The 26238-nt window shown below is 38.7% G+C and overlaps 1 protein-coding gene across 2 annotated transcripts in view; it reads left to right on the top strand.

Annotated features, from left to right (window-relative positions):
- Window positions 1-26238, top strand: part of LOC122402487 (GTP-binding protein RAD-like) — a 55132-nt gene that overhangs the window by 25539 nt on the left and 3355 nt on the right. For both annotated transcript variants that reach the window (XM_043405323.1, XM_043405314.1), the window contains 4 exons: window positions 7179-7396; window positions 13856-14019; window positions 25331-25422; window positions 25740-25932. In XM_043405323.1, coding sequence (XP_043261258.1) covers window positions 7179-7396; window positions 13856-14019; window positions 25331-25422; window positions 25740-25932 — 667 coding nt within the window. The remainder of the gene's footprint in view (window positions 1-7178; window positions 7397-13855; window positions 14020-25330; window positions 25423-25739; window positions 25933-26238) is intronic.

Raw genomic sequence — 26238 nt, forward strand, 5'->3', positions numbered from 1 at the left:
GATCTGTCATGCGATCCTATTGTGTACTCGCTGACAATGGGTTCTTCCCCATTGTCAATCCTCCGAGTGACCACAGAGACGTACTTAATGAATCTGGGTTAGGTTCGCTCTAATGCTTTTTTTTATACGAAATTTTGTTTCTTAAAAGCAAAATATTCGCATGATTATTCGACTCTCCATAAAATATCGTACCGTGTCTTTTATATCTTTAAAACTGGAAACTTCAGGCCTCTGTTAAATATTCGTTGTAAATATTTATCGTTGTATCATTTTATAGTTGATAGAACGTAACGTAAAATATTTTTTTTCGACAAAAGCAAAAGCAAGTTGATCTTTCGAACAATTATGTCGTGGTTTGAGTCGTCGTGCAAAGAAGACGAGGATAAAACGCGTTAATTGTGTGCACGCTATGAATGAATACGCTGTGTAGAAATTGTTATTTTTCCGACGAGTGCCAAAAATGGCCGTCGTTCGCCATTGTCCATCGTCCTCTGGTCGAATAAAATTAATTTTTCGCGTGGAATATTGCGTTCTAGAGAAAGTAAAGGGAAGATCGTGGAAATATAGAGACGAGATAGCTTTGTGGGTTAAAGGTTAAGGGCCATTCACCAGATGGAAACGTCGAGGTAATTGAATTCGTCGATGATTAGCGCGACGATCCTCCCGATAGTGTGCAACATCGCCGTCCTTAACCTTCGATGAAACTGTCGATCAGTTGTCGAGGATCTAGGAGAACACCCTAGCTACCGAATTCGTTTTATCAGCTTTGACAGGGTTCGGGCCGATAACACCGCCACTGACATTTCTTATGGTTAATGTGGCCCGAGCAACATCGCGAGCTTCATCGTGGAAGGCGACGATTGCTCGTAACGTCAGTCTTCAAGTTTGTTTTGTCCGTGGTGAACGTCGACGAACGTCTCGTTCGATATTGTTCGCTGCAATAAATATTTACACAAATATATTATTATCAAAAGTCTTCGTTACATGAAAGGTTTTTCTTGATCTTGAAAATAATTAACTTTGTCTTAATTGTACATTATAAATGGAAGCACTTGCAAAGATACGGAAACTAAATTGAACCAATTAATAGTCGACGAATTAACTGTGAAATTAAAACACTATTCGCAAAGGTTACAGGTGATATACGGTTACAAATAAATTACACGCGAATATTAAACACTCGGATTAAATTAAATGCATTATTAATTGAACGTTTTCACCAGAATGGCCTTTTATTGTGTTCGATTGAACAATCTTGTAATTACAGTAACGAAATCGATTACCCAATTGTCGATTAATTGCGCGCCGAATGCCAATTAATTGCGCCCTGGGATTATCTGCAGAATACATTTAACGGGTGATAAATTGCTTTGCAGATCACGGATAGTAGATTTAAATCGCGAAAATACTACGGTGCCGTCGACTAACGACGATAGAAAGCTACCTGGGGAAAAAATCCTAGAAAATTCGAAAACTAAAAACGTTTTTTACAACGTACTTCGACTTGTAATAAATTATTGAAACTAAATATTGAGCTAGTGCTTACGAGAGAAAAATTTCAAGTAGAACGAAGTCAGTTTGGCCGGTATTGGAATCGACTGAAATTTCTGTATTTGCGTCGAACCTGTCCAAAGATACGTTCGATACCATCGAGAGAAAGAACAGAAAGTTTATTACTTAGTCAGGGAAGTTGCATCGGTGGATCGTCAGCCCCAATGCTACTCGAAGTTTCACGTAGCCAGTTACAACGGGAGGAAAAAGTTTTCCCGCTCGTCTCGTAAAAAGAACTAGATCTACAGCTTCCTCGACGAGAAAGAGTCGAGTTACAAAGGAAACAGAGAGATTACACAGAGATCCGTCAGGTTTGATCCTTCGAGACGTCGAGAAAGTACGAGTTTATCCGCGGATCGGATCCAGCTGATCTAACACCGTGTCCGTGTAAGGTAGATCTCGATCGTTTCAAGACTAGTTCTCTACGACAGATTCCAATCGCGAAATTAACGAGCTCTTCGCGAGCTATTTATTAAAAGAGGGATTTTTATTAGGAAGAAAATGTTTATTTTGGATCTTTAAAAAGGCTTTCGGTACTGGCTATAAACGTACTTTTAATTTATTTATGATAGTTACGAGTAAAATATGATTCTACAGGCAGACGCGAAAGTTTCGATCGTTTATCCCTTAAAGTGCAAGCAAAGTTTCCGAGTAAGAGTATAGTGATTCGTAAGCCGCTTGCCCTATTAAAGTTAATATTCTTCTGGCGCGGGTTCGAGATCCGTTGGGGCTTTTTCTACCGATACGTTTCTTTTTTGCACACGCTGCTTTCGTTTATTTTTAGTATAAACGTCGTGTTGTCACAGGAAACCGTTCGTGGTATATCACGAGACGGAATCCGTTAACGGTTCAGCGTTGCACACGTCGTGGTTTGCACACGGCGTGCAATCGCCCTTTTCGGTTAGGGCGATCGTCGATTGTTAAATCGAACCGTTCTTAAGACGAGCACCGTGCCGTGCGTTCATCAGATCGTCGTGAGTTCGCGTCCAGACACAACGTAACAGATCATTATGTGTTTCACCTTATATAATAAAGTCTTCTGCTCGTTATCGTTATATGTGCCTATACTTTCGACCACAGTGCATCTCCTATTGCTATCCCATTAACAATACGTCGAAATAAAACGGGAACACGAAATAACGAAATTTCGATCCGGGTCGAAACGGATCCAGATTCCAGTTCAAGAATCGAATGTCCAATAATCATATATAACGAAATAAAGTAATATAAAATTTTAAGAAACTTCATTCTCGAACGATCTGGAGAAACGAGGTGGATATTATTAAAAATTTTTCCATTAATAATCTCTGTATCGCAGAAGTTATGGAAGTTTAAGTTGAGCTATGTTATTATACGCAGTTCGTGAAAAGTGCGTTGTGGGGAAGCTGTGTTAATTAATACCTTCGTTATAATGAATACGTTAACCGAGATACTTGTTATAATTATAAACAACAGAGCGAAACTTTTTTACGTGTAAATATAAATTTAGCTCGTAGCGATTATACGAGATACACGATTAAATATAAACTATATAGACAGTCTTAAGGACTAACGAACTCGCATTAAAGTAATTTTTATTATCAATTATTGAGAATAAATTTCTTTCGAAAATGTAAAAAAAAATATTTGTCCCTGTCGAATAAACAATGTCTTACCTCGACATATTTTCTATAATTTCATTAACTAATACGCGTTAGAAGAAATTAGGGTAAAACGCGATACGCTGGTCTGCAACAATGTACCGTAATTCGCATAATGGGTACGTCGATTCACTGGGATTCACTTTGACCCTAATCTCTGTTCGTAAGTCAGCCTCGCAGATTACTCGTACTTTAGCGGGCCGCGTGATGTTTAAAACATTAATTCAATTGAGGGCAAGAAACGGGTCGAAGAAACAACGACCGTAGTTCTCATAAATCCCTAAAAAACACTCGAAAACACGGTAACAAATAATAAATGTAAAGGACCCCGCACAAATCTTATGGAAAATGGCACTTTGTTGGTAGATAACAGCTTTAGAAGACTAAAAATTTATTCACGATTTCGGAATCGTACCAAACATCAAGTTCTTATTTCTCACATTCCCAAAAATGAACTGGAACTAGAAGAGGAAGTAATAAATGGTTACCACTGCAGCTGTCAATCCGGTGCCAAAACATTGGGTACATGCGCACATATTGCAAGTGTTTTAAGTGTTAAGGATTCTAAAGGAACCTTAACATCGCGAGGTTTATGATACGGGCGTGACTTCTCCGCTATTTTTGAGGATTAGGCCTCCGAGACATTTTTTCTTGCTAAATTACGTTACGGTCATTATGGAAACTCCAAACTCCACACGGGACATGGAATCCTTGGAGCTTCCTTGCCTCAATAGCGATTGACGTATCGTAAACCCACGGGAGCGCACATCTGCAGACCACCGGGGTCTTGGGGGCTTTCGCTTTCCCAAATTGTTTATAAAAAGGGCAACGTTCTCGCTCACTCCTGCGTGGTGTACCTGGACACTGGACAGCTGGGTGGGCGGGAATGTTGCAAAATGCAGGAAACGCCCTGCCAAGGTGACAACTTTGAGGATTGGCTTGACCAATCCTCCTACCTGTTCACGCTGCGCGTTTTCGTCACCTTGGCAGGGGAAACCGAGCTTAGGTTAAGGGTAGCTTTAGGTCTTGGGATTAGATTCGTTTTTGATCAAGCCTTACAACCTCGAGCAGAGTCTCCGCGAGAATACCAAAATTCACGCGACATCCAAAGAGCAACGGGCTCTTAGTCAGAAGCAACGGGCTTTTACCATCATCGGTTTTCCCAAAGTATTTTGGGTGGTCCTTCGAGCCTACGGCGGAAAGGGAACACAGTAATCTGTGTGATACACACGGTCCGCGCAGTACATAGCAAGAGGGCATAGTCCTTCGCGGCCGAAACATTAAGGTTTTTAGGATTTGCTCGTCATCAAAGGCATGTCAAATATTCAGATGGCAATCTTCTAAATACGACCAGAGATGCTGCTAATAGAGACCATCAGGACAATATGAATGTTGGAATTCTTATGATCGAATAGAGAACTATAAAAACAGCACTTTTCAGAGCCACATGGTGTACAAAATCCGATCGAGTAACTTTCTCGCGTTGCACACTGGGTAATGCTAATGTCGACGGTGCCTCATGTTTGTACAATGAAAAAGAGAACCATTTTTTACCTTTTTGACGTTTTTTTATTTTGACTCCTGAATGGGAGTCGAAGGGTCAGGGGTTCAAGGGGTAATATTTTAGGGCCCACTGCACAACTACTGAGTTTTAAGGGGTCAAATAAATGGACAGTGTACAACAGTGCTTCTTAGACTCAAATATGCTGAAACGTGGTAGTCCAGAATATGGCGTACTATTATTGACTTTTGATCTCCCGTATCTCGGAAACTGTTCAATTTACGAGCTTGGGCCCATTGGATCTTTTCATCAAGATATAATGAGCTACATGAAATACATCATTTTCCACAAGATCTGTGCGGGGTCTTTTGAAAGCGAAAACAATTTCTTCGATTACAAAGACAGTATTAAAAGTTGAAACGCGCATAACATGCTCTATAAAGAGATAATAAAAACTGTTAACAAACAGGAACCTTTAATATTTTCTTTTTTTTTTAATTACGTTCACTGTGAGGCTGTTTTCCAAATCAGCACATCTGGTCCTACAATTTGGTACAGAAACGAAAAAGCGCATTCCAACTTACAACGTAAAGTGTTAGGTACTCAAGTATTATTACTGTATAAAAATTTCGGAATTTGTTGTCAACTAGGCTTGATACCCAAGCGGTTAGGATATTCTCGATTGAGTGAATCTATTGAAAAATAAGTGTCATTATTTTAAGCTTCGACTCGACGGACCGTATCAAATCTGAATAAAGTTCTTGTGTAAAATATGTTGTTCGCCGTTTATTCGATGAACCCTATTGACGGTCAAAGCTGTTCAAATTTATACAGTTACTTAAGTATTTACAACGAACTTTTATTATTAAAACAATTTGGATTTGAAAATGAATTTCATTACCTTTGTTCTTGCTCGTCTCGTTTGTTTATTTTGACTCCTGAAGGGGAGTCAGAGGGTCAGGTGGTCAAGGGGTAATATTTAAGGGCCCACAGGGTCACAACAGTGCTTCTTATATTGAAATATGCTCAAACGTGGTAGTCTAGAATAAGGCGCACTATTATTGACTTTTGCTCCCCCGTATCTCGGAAACTGTTCAATTTATCATTGGAACTTTTCATCAAGACATCATGAACTGCATCATATCAAAAGTTCAGCTAATTTAACCGATGGCCATTTTCCATAAGATCTATGCGGGATTCTTTCAATTCTGAATGTTTTCATTGTGTACATAATAATTTTAGATATTTGTAATATCGTTATAAAAATGTTATTTGCTTTTAAAACCGAACTCCAGCCATTATATTATCTATCGTTATTGACGGGGAAGTAAAATTCTTGCGTACGGTGAATTTGTGCTTCAGAAATGGACGAACGAATAGTTTTTAAACAAAAAACTGCAACGGACGTTCCATCGATTGTTAAATCAATACTCGTACGCGTATGAATAATTGCGTTTCGTGTTCGAGAATTCATCAGAAACTTTCGTAATGGACAACCGCGATCCTGAACGGAATTGCACACGTTTTATATGTTTGTGTGTTTTTCCTCGATGATACACTCCGTGTATATTTTGTAATCGTAAAGAATACTTACTTATACTCGTTTAATTTTCATTGATACTTTCTCGCGAAACGACCGCTGCGGAAAGTACAAAAGGTACGAACGACAAAAGACGCCCATTATCCTTTGACGTATTTATTACAATGCATTCGACAACAATGTTGGGACGGTCTTGCGTCTCTGGAAAGGAATCAATAAGGCAATTTTTATCACAAACAAGTCCAGAACGTTTGAAAGCCTTTATCTGGCTACGTGAAAAGCTTCGAACACGTTTCTGTTCCGTGGGCCGTATTATTTTAGGTCTTACTTGCCTCCGTGGCTTTCTTCTCGGCCCGAGCAACCTGTTTCTCGAACGATTCGACAACAAAATAGCTATCGTAGCCTTAATTCCAATCGGGAGATCATCGAGTATAGAGTTATTATTTTAAAAAATTGTTGATTCAGTGTCTGTCTCAAAAACAAATTCTTCATCGAAAAGAAAAATCCAAAAACGTATTAGGAAAAAGTAATAAGCACCGATTTCCTTGTATAACTGTCTTTATTTTACACATTTCAAAAATAATAGAGCTCGATGTCATTTCTGAATAAATTAATATCCCGCTTCTCATTGTCCCTCGATATAAAATATACATATAATAACTAGACTGATAGAATTAATGAAATGGGAACTTTATAGAGGATTGTCTCAACCCCTAAATATAATAATTCGTATGTCTTATATTTTATAAACATTCACAGTGTAATAATAACGTGTATAGTTGTATGAACCAACCAAAACAAATAACGCGATTGGTTCCATTTCGTTTCCGACATAAAAAATCGAACATCGCGTGCGTGAAACCGTCAGAATATTCCAGCGTGACCTGGTAGGTTTCCTTTGAGGAGGATCGTATCAATTAACCGTGTGTATTCCTTTCTGTTGCAGCCGATGCTCGCAGAAACGAAACGCGGGGGCGCCGGTGGAGCCGAGGAGGGTGAAACCGAGGACGGCGTGGAATATTACAGGCTGAGATCGTTTTCTATAACAGCGAACGGGGTCTACAACCTCGGTGATTCGTTGAAGAGCCGTCGTAGCAGAAGCATCAACAGTGTCACGTCGTCGGGCACTAGCTGCAGCAGCACCAAGGAGGCTAGATTACGCAGGTAACAAAACCGATCGCAAAAACAACATTTTATAGCGCGCTCTAAACGACTCTGAACACTCTATTCATTCCCTCGTACTTCAAGGTGTTCAAACACAAAATTACCCCAGTATATATTGGGTTGTTCGAAAAGTTATTTCGTTTTTCTTCTTCATGAAAAAGAACAATTTTCTCATAATATACAGGGTGTTCGGCCACCTCTGGGAAAAATTTTAATGGAAGGTTCTAGAGGCCAAAATAAGATGAAAATCAAGAATCCTAATTTGTTGATGGAGGTTTCGTTAAAAAGTTATTAACGTTTACAGCTTCGCCCGTAGAACGGCAATTTCGGGGAAACATTTCTGGCCACAACAGTATATTTAACAGTATATTTAACAGCATTATTAACAGTATATTTTCGGTAAAGAATTTTTTTCTCAAAAGTACGTCGGATTTTGGGGGTATGTGTATCCATAAAAATGCTTGTAATTGGCCCCTGCAACTAAAAATAATTTTTCCAGAACGACTTGAAAATTTTTTTTTCTTAAAAATTCGTTTTTCATTTTTAATAAATTTGTTTGACGCTGTACGGAAATGTTGTCTAATACTTTTTTGTAGGTATCCATGAGTACTACTTCCGAAAAAAATTTCATTGAAATATATTCACTATTATAGGAGTTATGGCTGTTTGAAAATTGGGCCATTTTTATGGGGGGTTTCTCACAGAAACAAACTAAATATTTTATAAACAAGCCTCGAAGTGTCAGCTATGAAAATATATAAAGAAACTACGGTTTAGAATAAAGTTAGCTGGTTAAAATTACAATTAACATCTCTGTTGGTAAGGGAACGAAACTACTTTCTGAACATCCCAATAAAATTCCTATTTTACATTTAACTATTGAGAAACACTGTTAAACTGTCACCTCCTTCCACCAACCCTTAAATATTCTCTAATCGAAAACTTGACCTATGAAATTTAGGTTCCATTGTTAGAGTAAATATTTTAATAGAAAAGTCAGGGATGCATGTAATTAAATGTGACTTATCTAATATGTCTGACCATAGCTCGATATTTCTACTTGAACTGGGTGTTCGGTAAGCATTTACGTAAATAGCGAAATGCATACGTGTCTGATATTTTTCGAAGCTCTATAATAAACAGAAATATACTCCAGACAGAGCAGAAATCATCGTCGTGCGTGTTAATTAAAATTAATTTATCCGTACCTTTACGAAAAGGGCACTCGAAGAAAGGAAAATATTATTTCGTACGCGAACAGGGACATTATATCGCGAGAGTTTCAGAAAGATACTTTTTACAATTCTCGTGTTTCATTTTATTTAGCGTTCTTATTACGTAAAATGCGAGGACACGTGGCATAGAAACGAGCGAACAATGAGTATATAAATGCATTAAAAGCGAGGTGGAATTAAAGTGCCGTTATTATCTCCGCGTCCACTGTACGTTTTTCCATACGCGTCCTTTTCAATTTTCGTCGCTGTTACGATGTCAACTTCCATCGATCTTTCTGTCACAAGTAAATGCTTTGTAGTCTATTGGCATGAAAGTCCTTTCGTTGCTACGCTGAAGGCCATCTTCGGTGAAATTTCAAAATATTGTCGAAAAGTGAAAACTGAAATTGAAATAAAACTATATCGTTATACAATGGCGTAATTGCGCGCGTTTTGAAAGTACACGTCGAGAATGAAGCGCACGAGTATGGAAATGATGTCGAGTTACGAGAATATAATGAGAAAAGTAACGGAACGGGCGGTGAGACAACGCGAAAATGAATGACACGATCTTCCGCTCGCGTATCCCCTGAATAAATAAACCCAAAGCCTCTGACCAGATGTAATTATGCTATACGATATCCCCCCGCCATTTTTGTAAACTTAACTTTCCAATCACGTTGCTTGAACAAAATAAAAATATAACTCTATATTATTCACCATAAAACGGTAAAATTCAAAGAAACATCTCACGAATATGTATTTTTGGTAGATTTTGAACGAAGATTAAGAAAATGGAAGAGTAATTTAAACGATTCGACAAACTTTCGACGAGAGTACCTCGTAACCGAAACCGTAAAATTAATAATAATTCAATTCCGCGGGCGCGTACGGTTACAATCGCGAAATGTTTCGACCTCGACGTCGAAACCTGCCACTTATTCTTCTTTTTTTTTCTCGCATAGCAATTAACGGGGTAATTACCGTCGAGCAATTACGCTCGACGCGGTGTTCGTGGCAAACGACGAAGGTAACGAGTGACGGAAGCCAAAAAGATTCCCTTTCCGTTACGTTGCCTCCACTTAAGGAGATTAAAGGGCCTCGCTTGCCTTCCTTTCGTGCATTTTTCTCCGGTTTCGTACCGTATAATTTTTCCGCCGCGATTTCCATCGTCCTCGAATCCCAAAAGGTTATCCCCGGGCTGCTCGTTGCGACGACCGCGTTTGTGGGTGGATCGCGGTGAAACAAGATGTAATATCAGCGAGTGCCCTTCCGCGAGTATTATGGAGCACGTCAACCAGCCGAGAGAAAAGCATCGAGGTGCAAATGACGAAAAGAAATAACTAACGCTCGATCTAGGATCTTCGAACGCGTGCAATGCTTTTCTTAAGATCGAATTCGGGGTCGTTGAACTTCTCGTGAACAGGTTTGGGTGCTAATTTGCACTTGGAACTGGCCCAACTTGGAACAGGTCGTTGCAGTGAATTTTAATTACACGGTTACATTGATAGAAAGAATTTATTTGCTCTGAAATCAATAGTTATCTGTAGAAAGTATGGATCATAAAAATTGTATGTGTTGGAGCATCCAGGGAATCGTGGAATTATCGGTTATACAAACGAGCACTCGATTACTGATTAAGATATATGTATATACACTCCTCGTCAAAATGATAGCCCAGGTGTGCTATCTTTAATTTCTCAATGATGCATGTAAAGGTTTTCGTCTGTAACGTATAATATTAAAGTATTATGACCTTAGAATATGCGGCTTCCTGGAAATAAGTCCCAATGTCGTAGATGTTTGTATACAACAAAGAAGAACTGTTCTATACTAAGGTCAAAATGATAGCACACTCTGTTAATATGTTTAGAAATTGCTTAGTAGTTCATGATCTATCAACGAGTAAAGATTACAGTACAATCTTATATAAATTTCTAAGTATGGGACGCGAGAAAAAATTAAACGAGTCTGAAAAAAAGCAAATTCTTGAACTAAACCAGCAACAGTTATTAATAGCAAAAATATCGAAAGTAATAAGAAGAAGTCGTAAAGTAATACACAATTTCTCAAAAAATGTTGAAGATTATGACAAAAAGAAAAGTACTGCTCAGCCGTCATCGTTATCCGATAGTGATAAGCGAGCAATTTTGCGGTGTAGCTTCCAACTCGCAGTTAACAACGAAGCAAATAATGGAAAAATCTAGTGTTAGTGCCAGTGTTTCAAGTGTTCGTCGAGTTCTACTATCCTGCAAAAATATTAAGAGGCTAAAATTGAAAAAGAAACCTGCGTTAACAACGAAACACAAAGAAGAACATTTACGCTTTGCAAAAGAAAGAGTGTATTGGAAAAAGAAATGGAGAAGGTACCATTTTCAGACGAAAAGAGATTTAACTTGGATGGTCCTGATGGGTTCCAATATTATTTTCATGACATAGGAAAAGAGACAATGTCAGCAATTCGACGACAAATAGGAGGAGGCAGCGTGATGGTTTGGGCCGGCATCGGTTATTTCGACAAGACAAGTATCATGTTCATCAATGGGAGAATGAATAGTATCCGATACATAAATTTAATCAAAGAACAAATAAATAATCATGCAGAACGCATTTCCGGACCTGATTACATCTTTCAACAAGATAATGCATCTATACACACATCAAAATTGGACCAATCATATTTTAATGAAAATAATATATCTGTTTTGCCGTGGCCTGCACGCTCCCTGGACCTTAATATTATTGCAAATTGCTGGGCAGAACTTGTTCGCGGCGTATACGCGAATGGAAAGCAGCATCAACACATACAAGAATTAAAAAATGCAATTGTACGCGAATGGGATACGTTAAGTCAGAATTATATCCAAAAACTATATAAATCGATATCAAATCGTGCAATAGAAGTAATAGAAAATAAAGGGGGTTGTACCCATTATTACATAAGTATATGTTTGATAAGTAATTATTGTTACTTACAATTTATGTTGATTATTGATTATTATTTTCTTATTGTATATGTGCTATCATTTCGTTCTTAAAATAAAACAATTTTTTTTTGTTACACACTAAACATCATAATATTTTTAATTATTTTATATGTCACAAATGTAAAACTTTACATGCGTTATTAGATAGCACACCTGGGCTATCTTTTTGACGAGGAGTGTATATATTATTGAATAATAAAAAGGTAATGCAAAATTAAACAAACGCATGGTCTTAAACGCGAGTCCACCTAACGCGATAGCCGCCGGAAGAAGGAAGACGGGAAAAAACAAAAGAACTAGCATGGTGGTTTACTAGCGCGCGAATCGCGGCGAACTTCGAACATTATTCTAACAGTATGTTTAACCCCTTGATGCTCACATTTTTCAGCCTGACTCTCCAAAAATGATCAGTTTTCTTTATTGAATTTGTTTCTAGGCTACGCGACAATGTGTTTTTTATTAATTGCAATGTCGTATCTTAAGTTTTGTATTTTATAAACGTATTTTAAAACCATATTTATCGTTATAAAGAATTTCATCTTACGAGATGCAAATATCTCGAGATTGAACGATCCTTGAATTTGTTTTTTGTAAGAAGATAAATATAGATTTCTGTTTGAAAAAAAAAACATAAATAATATTCTCGCGAGAAACGCAGCCTGTGTCGAGGTAACGAAAAAAAATTTTCCAAGGCGGGAAAGCGAAAGGAAACGGAGACGAAGTAGCGGGAAAAATCGCGTACCGTCGTATTTGTTAGATATATGGGTTGGCTTACGGTTTTTGCCACGCGAAACGAATTTCCTGTCCGCCTCCAAATGCCCGTGCCGCGTTTCCTTGAAACCGGATAATTATGAGGAAATCTACCGACGTTGCCCGAGAAAAAAAAATATGGAGGCAGAGCGGTATCTTTCCAACGAGACTGGCGGTTTCATCGCAGAAACGACACACCTTCGCCATTAATTTCGCGCAAAGAAATATGGCAAAAATGCAACAAACAATGTAATCGTAATACGGTGAATTTTTTGAGCCCTTCGCTTCATCGAGAGATTATTGTGAATTTTTGGAATGCAAATTTAGCTACGTAAACAACTTTTCTTAACTCTATAGTTTAAAAAGGTATAATATATTCAAGAAAACGAAACGCACGAACAATGTCGATTTTATTTCTGAGATATCGCAGATATCGCGAGAAAGTACGTAAAGATTTACGAGGCAACGTAAAGGAAAAATTGCGGTTTTATCAGAATTTCATATAGGCTTCAGCCGACGTCATTTTATATTCGCGAAGGTCAGTTCAGTTTCATAAAAGCGAAAGATAAAACGGCACGTAGATAAAACCTGCAGAAATGGAGCAAGCTGCGGTAAAGTGGATGACTGATGCTAGCACGTTCGTCTTTATAAACTGTTGCTATTCCTCGATTTTATTCGTATACCGCGTTACCTGGCTTCGCCCGGATAGATTATCCTGCATTATTGCATCGATTCTCCTTGGAAAGTGCCTCTTCCACGAATTTTCCTTCCGTGGTTACGGAAAAATGATCGCTGGTAAGCATTCGGCGATCCGAAATGTCGCGGTAAGTGAAACGAGCACAATTAAAGCGGACCGTCTGATCGTGCGCGCTACTGTTTCACTTAAAATTTTACTCGAAACTCTCTCGTGTATCTTTTTCCAGATAATTTAACTTAAATTTATGTAAAAAACATATTAAACCACGGAATGTCTACCCAAGCTCATATTTTTATTAATAATAAACGTTTCGACCATCTTCTTTGGCGATACAGTAATAATTTATTCCAGAGTATAATAAAAGTTTTTACATAAAAAAAGCAACGGTCAAACACATTAGTCGTTGCTCAGGAATAAGTAGAATATTTTATATGTTAAAAGAAATAATTGATCGCTGCTCGTACTTTAAACTGTACAAAATGGCGGGAACGAGAAGTCGCGCGTCGGTCACCGGTGAGCGACGCGTCGGCGAATGCGTTAACCTTAATAAGGTCCGAGAGAACAATGGCAGAATTCCAGACGAGATCTTCGACTTGAGTGGATGCGTCGTTTCTTCTCCGGGCGCAAGAGAAACGACGCGATGCGAAAGGGCACTAAAGAATCACAAAGAAAGGCGGGCGGGACTCGCACAATGAACTCTTTTTTTTTTTTTTTTTTTTTTTTTTTTTCTTTTGTCCACGTCGGTCGATACAATTCCGGGAGCCCCAGTCGCGTTTCTCACACCGCGTTTTTCTTCTTTGCCACGTTTCAGCTCGGCGTCGCAGATCTCCGGCATGGAGGCCGAAGAGGAGATGAGCAACGAGCGAGTGACCACTTACAAAGTCGGCATGCTGGGCGCGTCTGGCGTTGGGAAAACCGCCCTCACGGCCCAGTTCACAACCAGCGATTACATTTGCGCTTACGACACGTCACTCGGTAAGTCTGATGACGCCTGTTGCCTTCGAAACGCGAGCAACGGACGCCATAATCGCGCCGAACGCGCGGAACTCTCGATAGAAACCACCGTCATTTTTTTTGGCCTTGTGATTTTTTTTTTAATGGCAGGTAGGTTGTTCCGCACCGAGATTCTCCAGATATATTTATTCACCTTATAAGCGTACACAGTATTTTTTTCATCGAAAAATATTAGCAGTTGTGGGAGTTATAACTTCTAGTTTAATGGTTCTTCTGAAAAAGGCGCTCTCTTCTGTCTTTAGCATATTACAAAAAATAGTACGACTCAATATTTGTTAGAATCGCTGGTTTCAGCGATAAAAACATGCCTGCTGAATATTCTCTCCAAATTCGAAGTCAATCGGTCCAGTAAATCTTGAAATGTCATGGAAATTAGTTTGCAAAAGAAGAAATTATAACTTCCACAATGTTTAATATTTTTCGATGTAAAAAATACTGTACATACTTGTAAGATGAATAAATATATCTGGAAAATTTTAGTACGAAACAGCCTACCTATCATTAAAGAAAAAATGATAATCTAGATACCCCCTTAAATTAGGTGAAGATAGAGTTTTAATTTTTTTTGTTAAATCAAAGGATACCAAGAATGGTTGCCCTGGCATGTTCGATTCGTAATTGTGGTATGCAGATTTTGGTATCTGGTAGCTTCGATGGGCGGTCCCTAATTAGGGAGACAACACTTGGCGCCAAAGTGCGCTTCAAGGTATTGAAATATGCACAGCTCGCTGATCATTGGTCCATACTTCGTCGAAGGACGCCTGGCGTCTACACGTTATAAGCACTTTCCCGGGAGTATGAAGTGTTATTGGAAAACGTACTCCTTGCATCGAGAGGTCCCGGATGCGGTTACATTGAAACGAACTCCTTAGCGCTTTGGACGACCGTCGAGGAAGATGGATCGGAAGTGGCCAAGGCAGCTTGGGCAACTTTCTACCCCTGGTTCGAGCACATTAGTTATCTTCTGATCACCTGGAATCGCTTAAAGTGCCAACAACGGAAGTTCGGGACGATAAAATAGCGAGCAGCACGTGCCAGGAATGTGTTCACATTGCGTTTTGCTCTCCAAAGCCTTGGGAACACCTGCTGCTTTTAATCAAATTTTCAGCATTTGGACTAAATTAGGAATTTCTAACCACCGTCGTAAATATTTTTAGGGGGATTAAATAACGCATAAAGAAAACATCGAATCTAACGAAATTGGTTCAAATTTTGACGAGGGTTAATAATTCTATGAAAATAACAGTTGAAATTACAAAATTGCCACCCTAATTGAAAGCAGTTACAAGAATTTATTTTTAGATTTTTCATTCTTCGTGCAACCTTTGGTGGTTCCGATCTTTTTTAATTTATCTTTACGACGTCTAGACGGCGATAAAGTGGCTCCTCGAAGGACTTGCACCCCGTAAACCGAATAAGTGACTCGAGTTTATGGTCAATAGGGGTTGTTCGTCGTCCCAGTAGCCAGTAATGCAAATTGCTGTATCGTTGTAATTCGTGCTTGAACGTTGGAAGAATTTCGTTTACATCGTACGTGAACTGAATAGTCGAATAATGCTGATTGTACTGCGAACCACGAGTACCTTCTGCCCTTGCAAAACGACTTTTCATTCCAAGGGAAATCAGAAAATCGTACTAAAAGCGACCCTCTAAGCGCGTTTGGTTGCAAACGATAGTAACCGTTTGCCTCTTATTTATTTAAACGACCATTTACGAATGGCTTTTTGAAAGGAATCGAGGAATTTGATTTCTAATTCTTTTCCAACGTTCGAAGAACGATAGTCTGCAGGAAAATAAAGGAAAAATTCGATTCGACACAGAATGACGAAGTATGTATCTCATCTCGAGATAAGAGGAGAGATCGTTTATGGAGAGGATAGCATGCATTGGAAACAAATCGTTCCCAATCTGGGAAATCTGCTCGTATCTTGCCAAATAGATCGATGCTTCGATATCTCCTGCACGAAGATGATACATTCGTAACGTAAATAAAGCAGAAGAAGCGTTTATGTCTCGATAATCACTGTTATAACTAGTTTCACCTGCGCTGTTGATAATGGAAATTAGTTCTACGAGTTTGCTAGTTATTTCTTCGGGGCGATCATTAACAAACACCTTTAGCCTCTCGAGTGGCAACAACGTCTTTGAGGAATGGCCAGTTTACAAACTACGCGATGGAAGACGCAAACTACTTATGACAAGGTTTGAAGTAGCTTTGGAAATAAGGAACGTGAGTAATGGATTCTAGTTAGCGACTGTTCTTGAAATTTTCGAGCTACGAGAACTTTTGAGACCTCTGTTTCTGGCTTCCTGGGCACTCGTAGATAATTTGTCAACGGGTAAGAAACCTTGGGATAAGATGGCAAACTCATTAACGAGTACTTTGCGAACATAAGCAGACTACACGATAACAATGTCTGTTAAAGTTACCTAATTTTTATTATAGAATTTTATTTTCTCAAAAACGTACAATTGTCACATTGTTATAGTGCGCCATTTGATAATTTAAATACAGTTTTAAAAATACACTTTTCCCCAGTCACGTGGAACACTCTAAAGAACAGTCAACATCAGTTATATTTAAAACAAAAGGACAAGGTTTTAGCAGAAATTCATACGTTTGGTGCTCGAAGGACGGAAGAGGTCAGGAATCATTCAATTAGGCGCAAATATAGTCACTCGGTTCGTTAGTTTCCACTCTCGTTCGTCGATGATCCTCTTCTTTCTCGTTTTCGTCGTTAAGCGGCAGCGACGACGAAATTGGCGTTAATTTCCTTCCAGTGAGATCATTCTCATTGGAACGCTTACAATTCTTACACGAAAAGAACAAAATCGACCAATATAATATTTTATTCGATATAATATGTATGTGGCTAAAATAATCACTTTTCTTTCTCTTCGCCGGTTCTTCAATTGAATATTTTTAGAGCATCGCCAAAATTAGTATCCGATAGCTGGCAATATTCCCTCGCGAGTAGGTACGAAGTGTTTTACGATCATTGTGCAATCTCTGTGACGGAAAGCTCGCGTCGAGGCAAAGGAATCCGATTTTCGACATCGTAAGGTATTTTCGATGTTGCCTTAATGTCCTTCTTTACGGTTGTTACGAGTTCCGTATGCGACTGTACAAGGACCCGGACCTTATTTTTCCTTGTTACCCTATTTCCTCTGGTCTACCTCGAGCTCGTGTCTTCAGCGTCCATTTTCCGATCGCGCATGCAATAACCGACGACTGGGTTTCCCTTTACTTCGAAAACGGCAATTTTTATAAAAAAAAAAAAGAACCGATTGAATGCATAAAAGTACACGTACAGCGTAGCTGGTAAAGTTTCAAGCACCGATCTTTAAAAGAAACGAGCTTTCTTACTTTCCAACCTGGAAACAAGTTTTATTATATTCGAGAACAAATTTCAAAAGTGCACGTGTGTTTTAAAAATTCCTGATCGGAGCATCAACGAAAATTAACAGAGTTAAAAATACTCTGTAAATTTTTGGATGATTTTTTAAAGAATATTCACGGTACCCAATGTTGATTCTCCCGGCACGGTGATGATAAAAATTTTCAATTAAATGATCGCGCGAATGTGGAAAACTTTATTCGTATAGAGATCGATGCGAGTCGAAATTTTTGAGCGACAGTTAAAATTTTGTATAAACAGAATGTAGGTTGTTTCTACGAGCACGCAACTTTTCATGTCTGTATGGATAAGCGCAACCCGATGTGAGATTTATGACAAATTTTTCCCCGACAGAGTATAGCGGATGATGAATTATTCGTCGACAAACAGACTACGTAGTTCGCAGATACGAGAATTTTTTTTCCATAACGCGCTGCGTAAATTTGTTTACGCTACTTTTTGATCCCCATGCATGAGCAATTATTGCAGTATTGATTATGTCTGTAAGCGACGCATAAATACGATCAGTATGCATGAAAAGGCGAAACAAGTTCCGTAAACATTAATTATAATTCATTTATTTTAGAAATATTTCATTGAAAATGATCACACCTGTACGTACGACGTACTGTGATCGAAAAATGAAACGCCAAAATTCTTGTTATGGGAAAACTGCCACTGGTTTGGCACGAAACATTTTGCTAAATCTTCTTAAAACGACATTTTTGTATCCGCTGTTGCGAACTACGATTAATAAATACGATCAGATAAAAGACACCGCACAGATCTTATGGAAAATGGCCCCCGGTTAAATTAGCTGAACTTTTGATATGATGCAGTTCATGATGTCTTGATGAAAAGTTCCAATGATAAATTGAACAGTTTCGGAGATACGGGGGAGCAGAAGTCAATAATAGTGCGCCTTATTCTAGACTACCACGTTTGAGCATATTTCAATATAAGAAGCACTGTTGTGACCCTGTGGGCCCTTAAATATTACCCCTTGACCACCTGACCCTCTGACTCCCCTTCAGGAGTCAAAATAAAAAAACGCCAAAAAGGTAAAAAATGGTTCTTTTTTTCATTGTACAAACATGAACCACCGTCGACATTAGCATTCCCCAGTGTGCACCACGAAGAGGTTGCAAGATCTGATTTTGCACACCCTGTGGCCCTGAAAAGGGCCATTTTTATAGTTCTCTCTATTTGCCCATAACAATTTCAACATTCATAATGTCCTGATGCCCTCTATTAGCGCAGATTGACACTTCGTTGGTAGATAACAGCCTTAGAAGACTAAAAATTTATTCACGATTTCGGAATCGTACCAAACATCAAGTTCTTATTTCTCACATTCCCAAAAATGAACTGGAACTAGAAGAGGAAGTAATAAATGGTTACAACTGCATCTGTCAATCCGGTGCCAAAACATTGGGTACATGCGCACATATTGCAAGTGTTTTAAGGTTTTTAGGATTTGCTCGTCATGAAAGGCATGTCAAATATTCAGATGGCAATCTTTTAAATTCGACCGGAGATGCTGCTAATAAAGACCATCAGGACAATACGAATGTTGGGATTCTTATGATCGAATTGGGAACTATAAAAACGGCTCTCTTCAGGGCCACATGGTGTGCAATATCCCGATCGAGCAACCTCCTCGTGGTGCACACTGGGTAATGCTAATGTCGACGGTGCTTCCACCATTGTTTACCTTTTAGGCGTTTTTTTATTTTGAATCCTGTGAGGGGGCTGGGGGTTCAAATGACAAACCCACGATCTACCCCAACAATTATTTAACTGTTTATTTCGCGGGTGTCGGGGGTGTAGCCACACGTAGGTTAAAATTGTTACCAAAACTGGCTTCGCAAACGCGACGACGTCTTTACCAGACTCGGGCATCGATAACCGACTGGCGCGTCTATAACAGACTGGGGTCTTTCTTCTAACGTCCCTTCAATTTCTTACTCTAATAGCAAAGGTAGAGAAAAAGAGACAGGACAGAAAGACGGAAAAACGAACCTGGAAAATACTCAGCGTAGGAAAAGTTTAGCGAAAGAGAGTCATAAAAGTCAAGAGGCTCGCCGGGCCCGGATCGGGGTGGTCCTAGGCCCAGGCGAAACCTTGAAGGAAAACAGGCGCCTCGCACGGCTCTGGTCACCAAGTGTTTAACAGGACGACCAGGCTGGCATGAGACCCTGGGAAAATGGAAAAATAGAAAGCTTAAAACTATCCTTACATTCCATTCTCATTCATACTCTGGCAAGGGCGTAGTGGCTATACAATGGCCGCTACACCTAAATGGGAGTCAGAGGGTCAGGGGGTCAATGGATAATATTTAAGGGCCCACAGGGTCACAACAGTGCTTCTTACGCTGAAATATGCTCAAACGTGGTAGTCTAGAATAAGGCGCACTATTATTGACTTTTGATCCCCCGTATCTCGGAAACAGTTCAATTTACGAGCTTGGGCCCATTGGAACTATTCATCAAGACATCATAAACTAGATCATATCAAAAGTTCAATTAATTTAACCGGGGTCCATTTTCCATAAGATCTGTGCATCATTGTTAAACCTGTCTCTATCTCCATCCGTGCAACGGGTTACAAAAAAAATATCTATACAGTATGTTCGGCCACCCCTGGGAAAAATTTTAATGAGAGATTCTAGAAGCCAAAATAAAACGGAAATCAAGAATACTAATTTGTTGCTGGAGGCTTCATTAAAAAGTTATTAATGTTTACAGCTTCGCCCGTAAAAAAACATTTCTGGCCACACAGTATATTTTCAGTAAAGAATTTTTTTCTCGAAAGTACGTAGGATTTCGAGGGTATGTGTATTCATAAAAAATGCTTGTAAATGACCCCTGCAATTAAAAATAATTTTTCCAGAACGATTTGAAAATTTTTTTTGTCGCCGTAATATTTCTGCAGTACCCACCCCCTGTCGATATTTCTTAAAAATTCGTTTTTCATTTTTAATAAATTTGTTTGACGCTGTACGGAAATGTTGCCTAATACTTTTTTGTAGGTACCCATGAGCACTACTTCCGAAAAAACTTTCATTGAAATATATTCACTATTATAGGAGTTATGGCTGTTTGAAAATTGGACTTCTTTTATGGGGTTTTTCTCACTTTACAGGGTCGAGGAACAACTTCTTCAATATTGTTAGAATATCTACAAATTCTTCACAAAAGTACGCGATGTTTGCCGTCTGAAACGTTAGAATCGTCCAATCCGTTCAGAAGTTATGATGTTTTAAAGATTCGCATCAAAATTCGGGCAAACATTTCTGGCCAGAAATTATATTTTCGAGTAAGATTTTGGGAGTATTTTTTTTTACCAAAAATGCTTGTAATTGACTCCTGCAATCGACAATATTTTTTCCAGAACGATTTGAAATTTTTTAATTTCATAAAAAAATTTAGGCACCTACTCGAATTTTTTTCTCGAAACTGAGTAGGATTTCGGCGGTATGTGTATTCACCAAAAATGATTGTAATTGACCTCCGCAACCAAAAATAATTTCTTCAGAATGATTTGAAATTTTTTGATTTAATTTTGTATAACTTTTTAGCGAAACGTCAATCAAGAACTTGATATTCTTGATTTTCGTCTTATTTTGGCCTCTAGAATCTCCCATTAAAATTTTTCCCAGGGGTGGCCGAACACCCTGTATATTGCATTTGCAACTGCGTAATGGCATTTCTAATAATGGAGCAGTTTTCGAGGATTCAAAAATCAATAGTCCGTTGCAGGCTGAGCGCGTTATTTGTTAAAATTCACATCGAGTGTTTGTTGCATATATTTTTCAATCGTATTTAGCGAAAAATTGTATCGTCCGTAGCGCGTGTAATCAAATTTTATTTTTAAATTCGGGATTTCGATGTTTAATAACTTTTAATTAAAATGGCCGGTCCTCCATCTGAGTTAACGCGATACGAAATTAATTTAATTGAAACAACTTCTCACAGACGCTGCTAAAGGTACAAGCTTCGTTTTTGTTCAATGCAAAACTTCATTGTCTTGTACTACCAAAGATACAATAATTTTCAATCTTTAACATTACGTTTTAATAATACAAAGTTAATTCACGTGTAAAAAATTTAATTGCACTTTGCAACTGCATCGGTGCATTTGTGAATAAAGTTATAGCTCGTTACTGGTTACTAGACGCAACCCTGTATATTTTTGTTTATATCGTAGGATTAATGATAATTACAGAGAGCCTCTCATTTGCTATTTACATTATTCACTGTGATATTTAACACGCGTACTGCGTCGCGATGAAAATCCCGTCGTAACATAATACAAAGGGTGGCTACCCTTATCTCTGCGAACCAGACTCGCGAACCCTACCGAGTTTCGAGCCCTTTGAGCCAAAGTATCGATATTCACTTTACAAAGTCCATATTAAAGCTGCGAGAGAATAAATTCTCTCGCAGCAACGGCTTCTTCTTTGTCAAGGCTTACCGTGAATAAAGTTCGCGAGAGCATCGAGAACTTGAATGAAAATTGCATTTGTTTCGAAAAAGGGAATATCGTACTGCACGGACTTATCGAACGGTTAAAATTTATGAAATTAATAAATATATGATAAACTTTGTCGTAACTCCAGTGTCTCTGATATCGCGTTGTCGAGAATTTATTAAATTAATGCCCGAACAATTATTGTAATTTAACGACGCACAGCCATGGTATTTCATATCTCTCGTTAAACGTATATTCGAATTGGAGTTTCTATTTTATCGCGTCGAAATTTCTAACCGAATTTCCGCGAAGTACCTTAAATAAATAATAAAAAGTTAAGTTATGGTTGCCGACGCGAATGCGGAACACGCAAGTTGATTAAAAATATTTTACTAGCGCGAATCTTTGGCTTAAAAATAATACAATCGTCGAGCTGCAAACGAATCTCCGGACTGTCGAGAACGTTCGCTTAATTACGTTTCGTGTACAACAATCACGCGTTGAATTTATTGCACGGATTTAATTAACTTTCAATTTCAGCACGTTGCTCGTACATACGGGTACCGTAACCTTAATCCGTTCGCGCGTTCATAATTAACGGCGTTCGATACTGTTTAAAATTTAGTTAGGAGTCTGAAAAACAACGCACGAAAATGCAGTTAATGTTTATTCGTAATCGATAAAAATATTAGGTGTACAAATGAATAATCCAATTTTTTCAGCCACATTCAGTCTCTATTTTAAAAGAAAGTAAATTAAATTGTTCAATCAAAGTATTCGCCGTTACTTTCTATAACTTTAAGCCATCTTTCAGGCAGCTGATGAATTCCATCTCGGAAACATTTTACGTTTTTGGACCTGATAAAGTCGTCAAGCCATTTTCGGAACTCATCCACTGATTGGAAGTGCATATCGGATAAAGCGTGTTGCAACGACCGCACAAGGTGATAATCAGAGGAAGCAATGTCTGGTGAATACGCCGGGTGCTGCAAGACGTCCCAGCCAAGACTCGTTATGGTGTCTTTTGTATGGGAAGCAATATGTGGCATGGCGTTGTCATGCAACAATTTCACTGGACGTTCTCCTTTGCCAGTATACGGACGTTTTCGTTCCAATGACTGACTCAAGCAGATTAATTGACGTTAGTAGCAGTCCGCAGTAACTGTTTCACCCGGTTCCAACAATTCATAATAAACCACGCTCTTGATATCCCACCAAATTCAGAGAAGAACCTTCTTTCCGAAGCGATTGGATTTTGCAACCGATGTTGATGTCGGATTGACATAGAGTATCCACTTCTCATCACCCGTAACGATTTTCCACAAGAAAGACTTTCGACGCTGCTTATTGAGAAGAGAAAGACACGCTGCCACTCGTTGATTTTTGTTGGTTGCAGTGAGTTAATGCGGAACCCATTTTCCTTCTTTCTGGATCTTTCCCATCTCACGTATTCGTTTGGAAATCGTTTGCTGGGTTACTCCTAACTGTTCTGCAAGTTCTTTGCTTAAATCAAAATGCGCATACATTATACGATACAACACCTTCACCGAGAAAGGAACAAATCAATTCGCATGCTCTTGCAGCATTTTTTCCTTGTTGGAATTCGTAAAGAATGCAGCGTCGGATATGCAGTTTATCTGTTGCCATTTTCGACTCTACTGAGTCAAATACTTTTGAAGGTTATGTTGGGCCTTTCGCTAAACTATCTTTTGTTTTAACTAGCTATATGTCAATACTATATGATCGCAAAAGAGCGGGAAAATCTATTGACTTTAAACTTGATTTTATAACTGCTTAAGATAATTTGGATTATTCATTTGTACACCTAATAGTATAAATGAGTCGTAACGATATAAGAGTCTTTGAAATTTAATTCTGTAGGTTTGTGATTTCCCTGTAACTCCTATTATTATTGTCCAATTCAAATAATACAGCGTCGAGTTGCTTTTTATGGTTTTACAAAAAGTATAATAAGTATAATAAGTCCTTAGAAAAAGGCAGAAAAGCAAATTATTTTAGGTAGATTTTTTTTTATTTTTCAACATAATCTCCTTTTAACTCTATACGCTTTTCCAAGCGTTTCTCCAACTTTTTTAAGCCATCTAAAAAGTAAGATTTCGGAAGGTCCTCAAAATAGGCATCTGTTTGGGCGATGACCTCCTCGTTTGACGTGAACTGTTCTCCGCCGAGCCATTTTTTAAAATTTTGAAATAAAAAAATGTCACTGGAGGCCAAATCCGGTGAATATGGTGGATGTTGTAATAATTCGAACTTTAATTCCATGATTTCGGTCATCGAAACTGCACAGGTGCGCACCCGTGCATTGTCTTGGTAGAAGAGGATCTTTTTCTTTTTTTAATGATGACGTTTTTTCTTGATTTCTTCGCTTAATCGGTGCAATAACGACGCATAATGCTCTCCAGTTATTGTGTTTCCTTTTTCCGAGTAATCGGTGTAGATGATTCCGCGTGCATCCCAAAAAACTGTGGCCATCGCCTTGCCAACCGATTTCACCGTCTTCGCCCTCCTTCGGAGCCCGTTCGCGTTCAAAAACCCACTGTTTTGACTATTCCTTTGCCTCTGGAGTGTAGTGGTGTATCCACGTTTCGGCCACAGTTATTTATCGACGCAAAAACTCGTCAGGATTGCGACGAGAAAGTGCCAAAACAGCCTCAGAGTCGACCACACGATTGCGTTTATTCTCCACTGAGAGCAAACGCGGCACCCATCTTGCCGAGATTTTTTTCACACCGAATTTTTCGTGCAAAATTGAAAATACTGTACCTTGCGATATGCCTGTGGCCTCAACTATTTCGCGCACTTTAATTGGTCGATCGCTCAAAACCATATCGTGGATTTTGTCACTCATTTCGGGAGTAGTCACTTCCGCTGGACATCTCGAACGACGTTCATCATTGGTGCATGTACGGCCACGTTTAAATTCATTTACCCGATTGTAAATAGTTGCAAACACAGGAGTAGATGTGCCATGATCTTCATCCAACTCAGCTTTGATCTCTTTCGGTGTTAAGGCTTTTAAATACAAGTGTTTAATCGCCGCTCAAAATTCACTTTTTTCCATTTTTCTAAATAAGCAAAAGTTTCTTGCCTTAATGGACAATAAAAATGAAATCGTGTGGTGGATATAACTGAGAATTTGACAACTGTCTAGTGAGTCATGATGCTTACTAAAAACAAAAGTTTTCGATGCTACGAGCACCAGCTCTTGAATTTTCTAAGGACTTATTGAACAATCCTCTTACATAATCTGCTGAAATATCAGTTATAATTATTATTATATTAATACAGCACGTTTGGTGCTTGTGCAATGCCCTTGTTTAGTTTTTCACAGGCACGAAACTTCTTCGTTACTAATATTAAGTTGTTCAAATTTGTTCCAGACGAGGAGTACGACCAAAAGAACGTGTCAGTCATGCTCGATGGCCAGGAAACGGAACTGGTGATCATCGATCATCCTGCGGCCGAGATGTCGGTCAGCATTAAGTCTAACAATATCATTCGATTATGTAAAAGCCATTTTGTACTTTTCTCTCTTGCTATTTCCTGTCTCTCGAGACACGTGTTCGGAGACTCGCGTTTACGTAACGAAGATCTCTATATCCGTTTGAAAGTTCAGTTTCTCTCGAACTTCGTATTATCGTTGTTGCTCGATCTAGCACCCTCTACTCTTCGACTGAGTAAACTTTCTTAATATCAATATAGTTAACGATATTTTTAAAACACTCTTTTGGGATACCCAGAGTATCAAAAAAGTTACACCATTAAAATTAATTCTCTTACGTTGATCAGGTTGAGGCATTCTGTTCGACCTACAACCCGGACGTCTGTGTGGTGGTCTACTCTGTGGTGGACAGACAAAGTCTGAAGGTGGCCCAGGATACGTTGCTGTACCTTTGGAACAGCGATTACATGGCCAATCACGGTGTGATCCTCGTCGGGAACAAAGTCGACCTCGAACGGAAGCGCGAAGTCGCGTCAGTCGGTAAGCGCCGGAAACGAGGGTGAAAATCTCGTAGAAATGGATCATGGTACTTATACAAAACATTTTCTCAGTCATATTTTTTTAAACGTGGTCCTCGATGTCTCCGTTACTTTTGACGATGGGATAATTTGTTGAAAAATATCAGGTCCCCTGGCAAAGGAACTGATTAAATAACTATATGTATATAGACAATATTTAAAATATTAAACACAACCACTTTAATTATTCCTTAGATATTACATAGTTTAACATAAATCAATTACAGTAATGTCGACTATGCAGTTCGAATAATCGACTCGACTCGAA

Source organism: Colletes gigas, unplaced genomic scaffold (assembly GCF_013123115.1).
Source record: "Colletes gigas isolate AHSC1104 unplaced genomic scaffold, ASM1312311v1 Colletes_gigas_Sc00002, whole genome shotgun sequence".
NCBI lineage: Eukaryota > Metazoa > Arthropoda > Insecta > Hymenoptera > Colletidae > Colletes > Colletes gigas.